Source organism: Populus euphratica, unplaced genomic scaffold (assembly GCF_000495115.2).
Source record: "Populus euphratica unplaced genomic scaffold, PopEup_1.0 scaffold37.1, whole genome shotgun sequence".
NCBI classification, from domain to species: Eukaryota; Viridiplantae; Streptophyta; class Magnoliopsida; order Malpighiales; family Salicaceae; genus Populus; species Populus euphratica.
The window spans coordinates 1,098,669-1,113,646 of record NW_011499909.1 but is presented as its reverse complement, the minus strand read 5'-3'; the positions used below and the strand labels follow the sequence as shown (position 1 = coordinate 1,113,646).

At 31.3% G+C, this 14,978-nt stretch overlaps 2 protein-coding genes across 2 annotated transcripts in view; both read right to left on the bottom strand.

Annotated features, from left to right (window-relative positions):
- The window catches only part of LOC105133801 (potassium transporter 5-like), an 11,570-nt gene extending 6,026 nt beyond the window's left edge, over positions 1-5,544 (bottom strand). Inside the window, exon 1 of the mRNA XM_011037921.1 lies at positions 5,487-5,544. Coding sequence (XP_011036223.1) covers positions 5,487-5,544 — 58 coding nt within the window. The remainder of the gene's footprint in view (positions 1-5,486) is intronic.
- Positions 5,545-11,063: 5,519 nt separating this feature from the next.
- LOC105133799 (potassium transporter 5-like) lies at positions 11,064-14,976 on the bottom strand. The gene is made up of 8 exons (XM_011037920.1): positions 14,958-14,976; positions 14,538-14,786; positions 14,398-14,436; positions 13,928-14,188; positions 13,796-13,848; positions 13,375-13,489; positions 12,858-13,112; positions 11,064-12,262 (listed from the first exon to the last, which is right to left on the bottom strand). Exons 1-8 carry the CDS (start codon positions 14,974-14,976, stop codon positions 11,064-11,066), a joined length of 2,190 nt encoding a protein of 729 aa, XP_011036222.1.
- Between the last annotated feature and the right edge of the window lie 2 nt (positions 14,977-14,978).

Here is a 14,978-nt window from a genome sequence, read left to right as displayed (position 1 = left end):
ATATATAATTGTGTTAAACACCTATAATAAACAGATCATTGAGAATTCTAGCCTTATTTTTATGTTTGATCTTAATTATTTTAATATAGTATTAGAACTAGTTTTATGGAACGAGATTTAATCCCAAATACAATTTTCATGGATCCAACTAACACGCGAGCATAATTTTTTTTGGAGTGATATTTTATCCTTCACTTTTGCAAAATTTGGTATTTCATCAGTTATTGCATTTATTTTTGTATTTCGTCTTCCCTTCAACTTCTGCAATTTGGTATTGCATTCAATTGCTATAAATTTATTTTGCGTTTTGGAGTTATTGTATAATTTCAAGAAGATATTTGTTCAATTTTTGTAATCTCTGTTCAAATTTTGTAATTTGGTATTTTATTTTTCATTGCTTTTGCATTCTAGTTCTTTATGATTGTTAATTATGGCTACTGAAAGAGATGATTAACTTCAATCTGTGAGTTTGAGATTGGATGAGAAGAACTATTCGTATTGGAGCTATGTAATGAGAAATTTTCTTAAGAGTAAGAAAATGTGGTGATATATCAGTGGAACTTATGTGGTACCTAAGAATACCAAAGAAAGAGATACTACTTCGATAGATGTATAGGAAGCAAATAATGCAAAGATCATTATTTGGATCAACAATTTTATTGAGCATTCTATAGGTACGCAGTTGACGAAGTATGAGACAACAAAGAAGGTTTAAGATCATTTGCAATGATTATTCACACAATTAAATTTTGTAAAACAATATCAGTTAAAAAATGACATATGAGCTCTTCACTAGAAGAATATGAGTATTCAGGAGTTCTATTCTTCCATGAAAAATCTTTGGGATCAATTAGCTCTTACATAATCGACATAATTAAAAGCAAGTGGTGTTTATATTGAATGTAGAGATCAACAACGATTGATACAATTTTTAATAGCACTTCATAGTGATTTCAAAGGACTTAGAGGTTCAATACTGCATCGCTCTCCATTACCTTTTATTGAGTTGGTTGTCAGTGAGTTATTAGTTGAAGAAATACATCTTCAGTCATATTCTGAAAAAGGTATTCTTTTTGCTTCAAATCCTTCTATACTAGCAGTATCTTCTAAGCAATTCTCTGATCACCACCATAAGTCTTACACAAGGGTTGATTTCAACTACTGTAGTTTCTGTAAGTAGAAAGGTCATTGGAAGGCTTAGTGTCTTAAATTGAGAAAGCAGAATCAAGCTTGGAAGCTTGGCTGCCAGTTACAATCTAATGCTTATAGACCACTTCAAGATTGTAAACCACCACACCACAATATCATAACAGTAACTTCTTTAGGCACTATTATTTATCCTAATATTTTGGCTGAGCAATTTTAAAAGTTTCTCTCCTTGTAGCCACAAGCAATGCCCGCTTCTTCTTTCATAGATCAATTGTCTCATAGTTCCTCAGGTTTCACATCATATTCTTCAGCTTCTTCATCTTTTACCTTTGTTTCCCCTTCACTCTCCATTCCTATTATGACTGTTGATGACACTCTCATACCCTTAGTAGGTGTTAATTCTGTTGTCACCCTTACTTGTCTCTTTCTAATGTCTATCTTATTCTGAACTTCAAATTGAATCTTGCTTCTGTTGGTCAAATATGTTATTCTGGTGATTATTTAATAATTTTTTCCTCTTCCTTTTGTTGTGTACATGATTTGTGTCTTAAAAGCTGATTGGGACAAGCCGTAAGGAGAATGGACTATACATTTTGGATGAGTTAAAAATGTTAGTTCCCGCTGCTGTTGCTACTACTATTGATTTGTTTTTTTTTTTTTTGAGTTCTTCATCTTCTAGTTTTTATTTATGGCATTCTCATCTAGGACATGTTTCATTTTCTTGTTTGAAATTTTGAGCATCCACATGAGCTTTAGAAATTTTGAAAACTTGTGACATTTCTAATTGCAGTGGATGTAAACTAGCAAAATTTTCTGCTTTACCTTTTAATCGAAGTATTTCTATTTCTTCTTCACCATTTGACTTGATTCATTCTGATGTATGGAAACCTTCTTTTATTGCTACAAAAGGAGGGTCTCGATATTATATCTTTTTTTTATTGATGATCATACTCGTTATTATTGAGTTTATTTAATGAAATATCATTCTGAATTCTTTGAGATATATGCAGCTTTTCAAGCTCCTATCAAAACTTAATATTTTGTTGTGATCAAATGTTTTAGGTGTGATTTGGGTGGGGAATATAGTTCTAATAAATTTTATCAATTACTTGCCTTAGATGAAACCATTTACCAAACTTCATGTACAGATACTCTTGAGCAACATGGTGTTGCTGAAAGAAAATATAAGCATGTTGTCGAAACTGCTCGTTCTCTCTTGTTGTCTGCTTTTGTTCCTAGTGAGTTTTGGAAAGAAGTTGTTTTTACTGCTGTAAATTTAATTAATACAATTTCATCTTCTCACAGTTCAAGTCTATCTCCTTTTGAAAAGTTATTGGGTATGTCCCTAATTATTCTTCATTTAGAGTTTTTGGTTGTACTTGTTTCGTTCTTCGTCCTCATGTAGAACGCAATAAGCTATCCTCTTGATTCACTATTTATGTCTTTCTAGGTTATGGTGAAGGTAAAAAGAGGTATCGTTGTTTTGATCCAATAACTCAAAAACTTTATATGTTGTCTTTCTTGAGTATATACATTTCTTTTATATCCATTCACTACTCATAGCATGACTAAACCTAATCTTATTAGTATAAATCCCTTTTCTGAGGATTCTGATAATAATACCTCTCTCCATGTTCTACCAATTTGTACTCATAACTCTGTAGGTACTGATACTTTACTCTCTAGTACACCTGAAGCTCCATTCTCATCTACAACCCTTCAAATTTCATATAAGATTGTAAATCCACCTCTACATTAGTCCATTTGCATTTGTAAGTCCATGAAACAAACAAATTTTGCTTATTCTTGTTATTCTTCATCATTTACTTCCTTTTTAACTTCTATTCATTGTCTTTTTAAGCCATTTTCTTATAAAGAGGTAATTTTTTATTTGCTTTGGCAACAAGCTATAGATGAGAAACTTTTTGCCTTGTATAAGATAAATACTTGGGATCTAGTTCCTTTACCTCTTAGTAAGATTGTTGTTAGTTGTCGTTGGGTGTATAAGATTAAAACTAATTCTGATGGGTTTATTGAGCGATACAAAGCTAGGTTGGTTACAAAAGGATATTCTCAACAATATGGTATGGACTATGAGGAGACATTTACTCCTGTTGCAAAAATAACCACTATTCGTACTCTTATTATAGTAGATTCGATTTGTTAGTGGTATATTTCTTAGTTTGATGTTAAAAATATCTTCTTGAATGAAGATCTTCAAGAAAAAGTTTATATGACACCCCTTCCTAGTATTTCGTATGACTCTGGATATGTTTGTAAGCTTAAGAAAGCATTATATGATCTCAAACAAGCACCCTATGCTTGGTTTGAGAAATTCTCTATTGTGATCTCGTCTCTTGGCTTTGTTTCTAGTAGTCATGATTCTGCTCTTTTTATTAAGTACACTGATGCAGGCCATATCATTATGTCTTTATATGTTGATGACATGATTATTACTAATGATGTCATTGATGATATTTTAGTTTTGAAGATAAAGTTGACTAGATGATTTGAAATGAAAGATTTGGGATATCTTTGATATTTTCTAGGTATTGAGGTAGCATACTCACCTAGTGGTTACCTTTTTTCTCAATTGAAATATGTTAGAAATATTCTTGAGCGGGCTAGACTTACTGATAACAAGACTGTAGATACTCCTATTGAGGTTAATGCAAGGTACTCTTTTTTTAATGATTTACCTTTGATAGATCTTATTTTATACCATACTATTATTAGGAACTTGATATATCTCATAATTACTCATTCAGATAATACATATGTTGTTCATATTGCTAGTCAATTTGTTACTTCTCCTCCTACTATTCACTAGGCAACTGTTCTTCATATTTTGTGATATCTTCGGGGTATTATTTTTTGAAGTCTTTTCCTTTCATCCACCTCTTCCTTGGAGCTGCGTGCATACTCCGATGCTAATCATGGTAGTAATCCTACTGATCACAAGTATATTATTGAGTTCAGTATCTTTTTAGGTAATTCTTATTTCTTAGAAGAGCAAGAAATAATCTATTATTTCTCAATTATTCACCGAAGTAGAATATCATGCCATGACATCTACTACCAAAGAGGTTGTTTGGTTACGTTGATTACTTGCTGATATGAAAGTTTTCTTTTCTCATCCTACTCTTATGTCCTATGTATTGTGACAACCAAAGTTTTATTTACATTGCTCATAGTTCTTTATCATCTCAAGCATGACATCATTACTTTATCTTTTGTTCCTTTTTCCTTGCAGATTTCTTTACTAATGCGCATTCCATCTCTTGTTTTTGTTTTCTAGTTGGCAAACTCTCGATATTTGTAGCTGCCGCATTGTGAGTTTAAGGGGATCAGATGCTAAATAATATTTATGTAGACTTATTTATTAAGGGTATAATAATATTTTCAATTAACCTATATATATATATTAATACTAGTTTTTTTAGACTTATAATAAATAGATCATTAAGAATTCTAGTTTTTTTTATGTTTGATCTTAATTATTTTAACATCGACAACTCACAAGCTTTTCAATAGCATTTCTCACATGACCATTGCTGCCCTCCTACCACAATTAGCCTTGGCCAAGAAACAAAACGGTTTTAACCTTTAATTTCAGGGTTCGAATTTTATGATTTATATAAGAAAAGGAGTCGGCTAGAAATACTACAAGGCTACTTCAGCCAGTTTTAATGGGCATCTACATGCAGAGACTTTGAAATAAATAATAATAGACACCATTGAATTACATATGTAACTTTTTACACGATTGCCTCACGCTTATTCACGCTTCCCATTTCTAATACATGAAATCTCATGCATGTTCAATATCGATGTAATTCAACAATTTATTTTTATAATTATAGCCAAAATCAAGTGGTGAAATATTTTCAAAGGAGCATAATTAAGTATGAGATGTTTCCCTGATACCATTACTTGATTGTTTAATATTATTATAGTTTTAACTATCTAGGTGGTGGCCAAGTGATAAGGACTTGAAATCAAGGGGTTTGCTCTCTTTGTGGTCTCAGGTTCGAGTCTTTGGTTGCTCATATGATAGCCACTGGAGGCTTACATGGTCGTTAACTTCAGGACCCGTGGGATTAGTCATGGTGCGCGCAAGCTGGCCCGGACACTCACGTTAATCTAAAAAAAAATTATTGTAGTTTTTAGACGAAAAAATCAAAATAATTGCACAGGAATATATTTATATATCTCAGAATGAGACTTCCAACGGCCTGGTACGTAGAATTATAGATTGGAAATGTCCTACGTTTCCAATATGACTGGTTCATTATTGTTAATTTATAACTGCATTATTTGTGATGATATCAGGGTACGAGGCTTCCAATGGCCTGCTTGTTTTCCTGGATCGCTGCGATGCCCTGATATCACCATTCCTTTAAACAACGCAGGTTTGAAGCTGATGTTCTGTCCTTTATGCTGATATCACTCTGCTCCCAACAACTTCGCTTGAATTACTATTGTCCTTATGATGCACTAATTAATGTCTTGATTCCAATCACTCGGGCAGTTTCTTTTGACAAATTCACCCGCTCTAACACTTTATGTTTAAGTTAACTCGACAAATCAGAACCTATGAAAAAAATTCATCAAGCTTATCTTTATAATTTGTTTTACTTCATCAATTCAACCCCACTGAACTAAATTATCAACAGAATATGAGGAATTTACTATATATAGAGAGAAGTATATTGTTTATAATTCAATTTAATTGGATATTCTTGATGAAAAATAAGTGAATTTGATGAATTTTTTTAAAGATACTTTGTCAATTTGACACAGATATATACAGTACCTTTTTTAATTTTAACAATAGAACAATTGAACAATTAAGATTTAAGTTGAATATGAAAATCTCGGATTCAGATCTGAAGAGAGGGGAGGGCTGCCGATGCAAGACATCCCGGTTATTAAGAAGAAAAGAAAATCCAGCTAATTAATGGAGTTACTGGATTTGCTGAAGTGATCGGTAACATTGAGTTAGGAAAAGGTGTTGATTACTTAAACATTTCTCGATTCTTAGAAGTTAAAGAGAAAGATTGATATTGGAGTAGCTTCTCATTAATTTTTATCCAAGAGAAAATTTATTTGATTATTCATATAATTTCTAATTTTTTACACTAAACTCCACACATAAATATGATTTAAACCTTAATTTTATAAAAAATAAAATAATTTGTTTTATTTTTTATTTTTTTAAAATCTATTTTTAATTTATTTTGCATGAAAAACTTATCTCATAATAATTTTAACTAAATATATTTAAGAAAAATACAATTAAAATAGGTTTTTTTTAATAAAAATACTAAACTTTTCTTTCTTAAAAAAAGTCAACGTCGTTAGCGCTCGTGAATCCTGGAAACGTACGGGGATGTACTTTGGAGCAGCAATTATTAGAATACTCAAATTATTGAAGTAATTAGTGTGTATATATACAATGCTAACCGAAGAACATGCATTCAATATAATATTTGAAAAGAAAAGTCAAGACCCGGCAAATCAACCAAAAAAAGGTATTATTTCCTAATTCAAGACGTCAGTGTAGCTTAAAAGTCTAACAGGCCAACTTTTTGTACTTTTCTACCGCTCCAAAAACAGGGACTATATATATATATATATATATATATATTAGTAAATGAAAAATTATTGCCTAACAGGCCAACTTTTTGTACTTTTCTACCGCTCCAAAAACAGGGACTATATATATATATATATATATATATATTAGTAAATGAAAAATTATTGCAATAATTGGCAATATTATAGTAGTTTAACGAAGTCAGAGACACTTATGTCTTAAAATAAACCACCCGTGACAAGAGGACATCAATTGGAGTTGAGAATTTCATGAAGATGGGCGGTTCTGTCATAACTCATAAACAATCTCTGTGTGTTGACTAGTAGAGATTCTTCAATTCATGCCAACTAAAGGTGCATCCATGGGAAACTTCATGAACTGTCAGATTCATGCATCAAGTTGTTAGTTTCCTTTTCTTTCTTTCTCTGTCAGGATTTGTCTTCTTCTATATTTTCAACCATGCCTACTGAAATTATAAAACAAGGTATTACAAATTAAGTTTGTTATACAAGCTTTATTTCTCAAAAAAAATAAATAAATTCGGACCTAATTAACTTCCTTCATTCGTGCATGGCAAGTTTTCATATCAACTTATATGGAATTTATGAGATTTAAGTTTTTTTATGATAACATTAGCAATTATTTTATGAATAATTATATATGAATCTACCATGCAAATTTTTTTAAAATAAATTACTCATGAATATCCAATGAGAATAAAGTATTTATTTTTCTATTTTAGTTATAATTTTCTCAAACTAATTGTTCTTTTATCACATACAGTCATATAAAATTAACAAGATATGATTTTTTGTTTTTTAATCAAAATTTAATTACTTTGCAATCATAATAAGCTTTTAAAAAATACATATTTTGTTCAAATTATTGTGAGATTGATTTTTGCATATAAATAAATAAAAAACACATATATTTTTTTATGAATGAATAAAAATGACTTCTTTATAAGTAGAGTTGAAAGATTTGTTATGCTGATGGTATTATTGGGTGAAGAATTGTATGATATAGTCTCGTAATACAGAAATATTATGTTTGATTTTCAATTTGGTAAGTAGAAGTGTATTTGGTTTTCAATTCGATAAATATAAATTTTCTAATTTTAGTTGGGTAAAACGAATTATTTTTTAGGAGCTTTCTTATTATAAGACTAATATTCTTCACCATAATCTGGATGCCATGCTTATAAAAAAAAACATGTTAGAAAATATTTTTAACACGGTGATGGACATAAAAGGAAAAATAAAAAACAATATGAATACTATAATGGATATACCTTTATTTTGTCACTGTAAAAATATAAAGTTAATTTATGATAGGCCACAAGTTGCAAAACTCAAAGCTAGTTTCGTCTTAAATAAAAATATATAATTACTTGTTTACTAATGACTTATGTTTTTTTTATGGATATGTTTCAAATAAATCTAGATTGTTGAATTTGAAGGATTGCAGATTGTATAGAATGAATAGTCATGACTGTTATATGTTTATGCAAACACTTATTTCACTTTCTTAAAATGATCTATTGTTAAAGGGAATATAGGATTCACTCACAAAGATTTGTCACTTTTTTAGAGATATATATTTTAACAAATTGCATCCCCTACAAAACTTGAAATGAATATCGTCTAAAAAATCTGCAAACTTGAGAAAATATTCTTTTTATTCCACTTTAACTTAATAGAGTATCTACCCATATATTTACTGTTTGAGGTAGAAGTTGGAGGTCTTGTCCAATATAAATAAATATATATATATAAATTTGAGAGGTTAAAAATTACATATGTATCATACATAAATTTCTATTGTTTTTTTGAATTAAAACATTCACTTTTTCAATCTTTATTTAATTACATGTAGATACTTGTTTAACTTTAAGAACAAAAAAGTTAAAAATAAGATGCATGTTGAGGCTTCGATATGTAAGGCTTGTATTATAAAGATATTTTAATATTTATTTCATACTTTTTTAAGTATCACTTAAAAACAAGAATTAATCATATTTCAAAACATAATGATGATGGGGAAGTGAATTTGAATGAGAATTTATCAATACTTTCTTATTCTAGATAGCTTTTATAAAAAAAATACAATGAGGGGAAGATACATGACAAAAATTGAGTTCAAACATGCATATGCTAGTTAACTACTATGAATTAAAGCTTTTTATTTAGTAAGTACAATATTAATATGTTGCTATTTTTAAATAATTTTATCTTATAATCTTATATAAAATTGATAGATTAAATAATTTTTTATAGGCGATATTGTCATTTTTTACTATTTCAAACATATAGAAGTAATATTTAATAATTCTTAATAAAACATATAGAAGTAGTACTTAATAATTCTTAACCCTGTAATGCTTAATTTTATTATACATTTCTTTTTAACTTTTAATAGAATGTATAGAGTGATGATTATCTTTTCTATTACAAAACCAACTCCAACCCTAAAATTGTTTAAAGACTAGTTACGAGTACTAATTATCATAGAACTAGAAAGCATTTTCTTTTTGTATTTTTACTCTTTTCACATGCAGTTTTCCTTCGTATCCCCTACAATAACTATGAAAAATAAATAAATTAGGGACCATATAAGGATGAGGCAATAAATGATTTTTGTTTGAGATATTATTTGTTTAATGTATTTTTTTGGTAATATTTTCTTTAAGGATTTGAAAATTTTTATTTTTAATCCTTATTTTTTTATCTAAAAATTTATTTTATTCATTATTCCACCTGTGTTTGGAGAAAAGAAAGAAACTAGTTGAAAATCTGTAGAGGGAGAGTTACCGATTAGCCATATTACAGTGATAAAAAAAATTATTTGTGGTGTAAAAATGTTTTATGCAATTATGAGAGTTCATTTATGTTTTTTTACCTTATTTTGCTTGGAAGAATAGATTGAGACTTAAAAATTTTTTTAAATTCAGGTTGATTTTTTATTTTATAATAGATTAAATGTTATTTAATATTATATATAAGTTTATTGAAATCTCCATAATTTTTTAGATGTTTTAAAGTGAAAAATAAGTTTAGAAATGATTTTTTAAGGTCCTTGCAGTTCGAAACTTGAAGTTTCAGCAATCTTAGCTAGCCGAAATCGAACTAGAAAAGACATGTCGTCTAGTTGTTTAAAAAAAAATTGGATGCATGATTTTGTCTACCAAACTTAACAAAAAATAAAATAAAAATAGGTCATGCATGAGGCCCCTTTTTATTTGGAACACAAGCAGGCATATCTGTCTCGTCCTGGGCTCTTTTAAGAAGGCCTTTATTAAAAAAAAAAACTAAAGTTATTTTGTTTTAATTATCTCATTAAATACCATTTAGTTTTAAATTTATTTTCAAATTATAATATTTGTTTTCATAATATTAGCGTGCATTCTTTTTAGACTACAAATTAATTATAATTAAATAATTTAAATTATTTTTTAATATTTTTTATTATCATAGATGTTCGGATTAGTTTACGTGTATCTCAACTAATTTCACAAATTCTGAAATTAACGACCATATAAACCTTTAATAAACTTACTGTTTTTAATATATTATTTTATTAGATATCAATCAATTCAATATTAATTCCCCATTAATATTATTGCTATTTTTATGATGTTAGTGATAATTTTGTTAATTATTTTTTATGGTTTTTGTTAGTATTTTTTTATTTTAGTGTTGTGGAAATTATATAAAAATAAATTTCAATTTATTATAATTATCATAAATACTCTTCTTTAAACCTTTTGTACTTTTTGTTTAATGAATTATGGTTCTTATGAAAAAAAATAGTAAAAAAACAAGAGATGTCACATGAATCATTAAAGTTGTTTTTGAAAATTGAAATAAATTTTTACTTCATGATATTATTCATTGTTTTTAATATGAATTTTTTTTTGTAATAGTATAATTAGTTAAAATATTAATCGCTACCAACACATGAACTTTTTTTTTACATTAAAATAAATTTCGGCCCAGATGGGGTGTGGCGCTGACACCAATATAGGTTTTTTTTTTCTTTCAAAATTTCGCCATCTGTAAGCTAGTTCAACTGTACCAATCCCCATGCCTATTAACAATCTACTGTTGCTCATAAAAGTCTAGAGTTTGTTAACGTATCTTTAGATTCGCAACATGTTTTATCAAGAGCATCGGTACAACGACAAACCAACGCCTAGCACACCCTCCATTGACTGCTTTTCCTTTTTTGGTACCAGATCCTTCATCTTGCTAAGAAGCAGACAGCAGCAAACAACAGGGCAACTATAATCAAACAGACCAGCCTTTTCTTAATTATATCATACTTCATATGTCATTCCAACCCGGAGAAGTCTGGTTCGAGGGATTGCCAGAACTGTCTTCCCTTGTCTGAAGTTTTTCCTTAGAAAACTATACCCATAATCAACAACTAGTTTCTTGAACCAGGATGACTCTGGTTTTGCCACCACTTCGGCTTCTCCTATGAGATAAATCACACCTTTCTCCATAGCCTTCTGCACAAACTGCATCTCTTCTTCTGCACCTTTTGGGACAGCGGCATGTATCATTCCACCAGAAGAATTTGCTGATTTAATCCCATTCACTGACTGAGTGGAACGTGATGATGCATTGATTGATTGAATGGAAACTGAAGAAATACGGGGTTGATTAGTCTGCTGTGGCGATTCTTCAACATGAACTGCTGGAGATTCTTTGGATTTTCCGTCTTTTACTGCTAGTAGAGTGGAATGTTGGATGCTATCTTCTTCTGGTGCTGATTCATTGTTGTCTTCAACATGAACTGCTGGAGATTCTTTGGTTTTTCCGTCTTTTACTGCTAGTATAGTGGAATGTTGGATGTTATCTTCTTCTGGTGCTGATTCATTGTTGCCTCCTTCACGAATGAAGTGTTCATGGCGGATGAATTCTTTCAAGTTTTCGACCAACTGGCGTTCAAATTCGTGGGGCTCCTCAGTGGCATCTTTATATCCATACCTTACAATACAACGGAACATCCTGTATTCTCTTGGCTCAACTTGTCGGAACAAGAAACGCTCCTCAAGTGCCACTTTACTTATTGGAATAGACTTAATTGAAACAAAAACTATAACCGAGTGTGTGGAAGGTATGTTGGAAATGAAGTGAGGGAATATTGGAGGAATGCCCTGCACAAGCTCAGAGTACAGAAGTCCTATTCCTGGTAGCCGGTTTATATCTGTTCTTTCCGCCAGATCTCTGACATATTCACTAGAAACCTTGTTCTGAAGCTCATAGATGTACCTCTCTCTCTGCACATAATGCCATATCCCCATTGATATCATTAGGAAAAGTGAAAATGCCAGTGGAAGGAACCCACCTTGTTTAAATTTGTATAGGACAGATGATAAATACACGGCCTCTATAGCACCAAATCCGAAGAAGAAGAGAGCAATCCACCAAATCCTTGTCTTCCATATAACTAACATTATGAGTGTAACCAAACAAGTTGTGATTACCATAACAGCAACCACAGCAATTCCTGCATTCAGAGAATTTCACCACAGCAATTACACTAGTGGTAGAGACCAATACAGCATTCAAATATTAGTTCTCCCTTGAACTATCATCTTCGTTACTTTAAGATAGAGATAAATTTTGGATTGTGCGAACCAAATCAATTTTGAAATGTCTATTTGTTCCCAGTCGTTTCTTTACTGAACCAATTGTACTTGATTCTGAGAGGCAAGTCATCATTAACCACAACCTTGAAGTGTTTCCTTATGATACTTTATTTCATAGTCATTTGTTCCCAACCCAGCTGTGAATGTAAATCCTATACAAAGTGGGTTGATAATTTCAATGAGTTTTGTTGGTTATATAGGAATTCTTCAACCCGAGAATTAAGATTAATAAATTCTTCAGTAAAATAAATAGAGCTTTCAAGTTTAAATTAAGATTAAATTAAGATTAATCATTCCCAACCCAGCTGTGAATGTAAATCCTATGCAAAGTGGGTTGATAATTTCAATGAGTTTTGTTGGTTATATAGGAATTCTTCAACCCGAGAATTAAGATTAATAAATTATTCAGTAAAATAAATAGAGCTTTCAAGTTTGAAGATCCTAGGAGCTTACCATATGCATTGCCGATCTTTTCAGTAGTCTTGAATGCAAAACAGACGACAACGCAGGCAACCATAAGCAAGTAGTTGACCTCAGGTATGTAAACTTGACCCTCGTACTTTGCAGAAGTGTGAACAACTTTGACTCTAGGAAAACAACCAAGACTCAGGGATTGAGAGATGATTGCAAACGCCCCTGATATCATGGCTTGGCTAGCAATAATTGCAGCAGCTACAGCAACAACAAATGTCGGCCAATACAATGGATCTGCATGCCAGTTAAAATAAACAACTCAAATCAGTTAATGTTTTTTTCCTGATGAATGATAAGGAAAAATCGGATCATTTCTCGATAAAGTCGATGCTTATATTTCTTATTACCATTTCAATTTCATCGAATATCCTAGAGAGGACAGTTGTTTTATACTGCAAGTTTTGTATGTGCTGTAGTCATGTATAACGTATTTTAGCTACACCAAGAAGTAATTTGACATGGTTGCAGTAGTTTTTTCCTGCTCATCAGGAAATACCTGGAATAGACTTGTAGAAGGTATCAGACACATCATCATTGTATTTGGTGAGGTATGCGGCTTGCCCACTATATGCAGCTAGTAGTGCCGGAAAAACGATGCTGGAAAAACTAATCTGCATAGGAGTAGAAAAGAGGAGGCGGTTGTAACCATAAATTGGCAAAATAGTGGAGTCTAACAAGTAGAATACATCACACAAGTATTATATAATTAATCAGTCTGGTAATCATGATTAAGGCTACACCGACCATGAATCATGAGTCTGTAGCACAAGGACATGGTCCGAAATTCAATTAATTAATCATTGTAAGTTTGGGTGCTTGCTTGGTGTCCTCTCATGTACCATTGTGGACCATTCTAAGCATTCTTGGATAGCTAAATCCGAGAGGTGAAAGAAATTTGGAAATGCACAGATACTCACTTGGATCGCTCGCACGTTGAAGTGACCCAGATCAGCAAACATAGCTTCCGTTCCTGTCACCTAATCAGTTAGAGACAAAAGTATACATGCCGTCTAAAAATACACGATTCAATCTGAGAAACTCTTACTCACCTGTTATGCAGAGAACTATTCCGCCAAGTGAAATCCATCCTTGCTTACCATTTCTTTTGAAGTAGTCAATCATGTATTTTGGATTGAAAGCACGTAGTACACCGATTTCATATTTGAACAAATTATAAAGACCGATTAAACCGATGAAGGAAAACCACAACAAGATAACTGGAGCAAATGCAAAGCCCACTTTATCGGTGCCCAGTCTTTGAACAGAGAATAGAACAATCAAGATTGCTATTGAAATGCCTACAACAGCATCTGCATGTATAATTAAACAAGCTTAACGTTGTTGAAAGAAGCAGTCCTTGATAATAATTATCACCCAAATGCTATAAAATTAAGACCAGTAGTACTGGTGAAGTTAATTATAAAGCGTGTCATGGAAGAAAATTAAATTCCGCATGTTTTGAAGATCATGTATATTTTCTCTCGCTCTCCCTCTCTCTATGAACTATGCATAATAGTACCTTTGCCAAGAGACTTGATCCCACTCACTGCTGAAAGAACTGCAAAAGAAAATTTGTTGATCTTACAAGTCAGTATTTCTCTGAAGTACAGTAACTAATATGCTCAGATAAGCTGAAAACATAGCTGGCTGCAGAAAAACCTGAAATGCATGGAGTGAGGACACCGTCTCCAATAACCATGGAAGTTCCTAGGATGGTGATTAGGAACAGTATGATTTTAATTGTTTTACTACTTTCCATCTTCTCTTTGATCATTTGAGCACGCCTCAACTGATTGGATGGTGTGTCGAGTCTGTAGTTGGAGAGCTGGTGGTCCTCTGGCTGGTCATTTGGAATTAAGCCCACCTTCGCAGATCGGCATATCAATGAATAGAGTGCAAATGTTCCACCTGTTAAAGGGTACAACTACTCGTGATCGAATGATAACTAGGTTTACCGAAACGTACATGGACTTCCTAACTAGCCACGTTAAACAATTTTTTGGTCCAAGCTTTAGAATAGAAAAAAATATTTGATAAACAATCTACGACAATTTAATTTACAGAAACATGTGTAAAAACAGATTATGAAAGCATCCATTC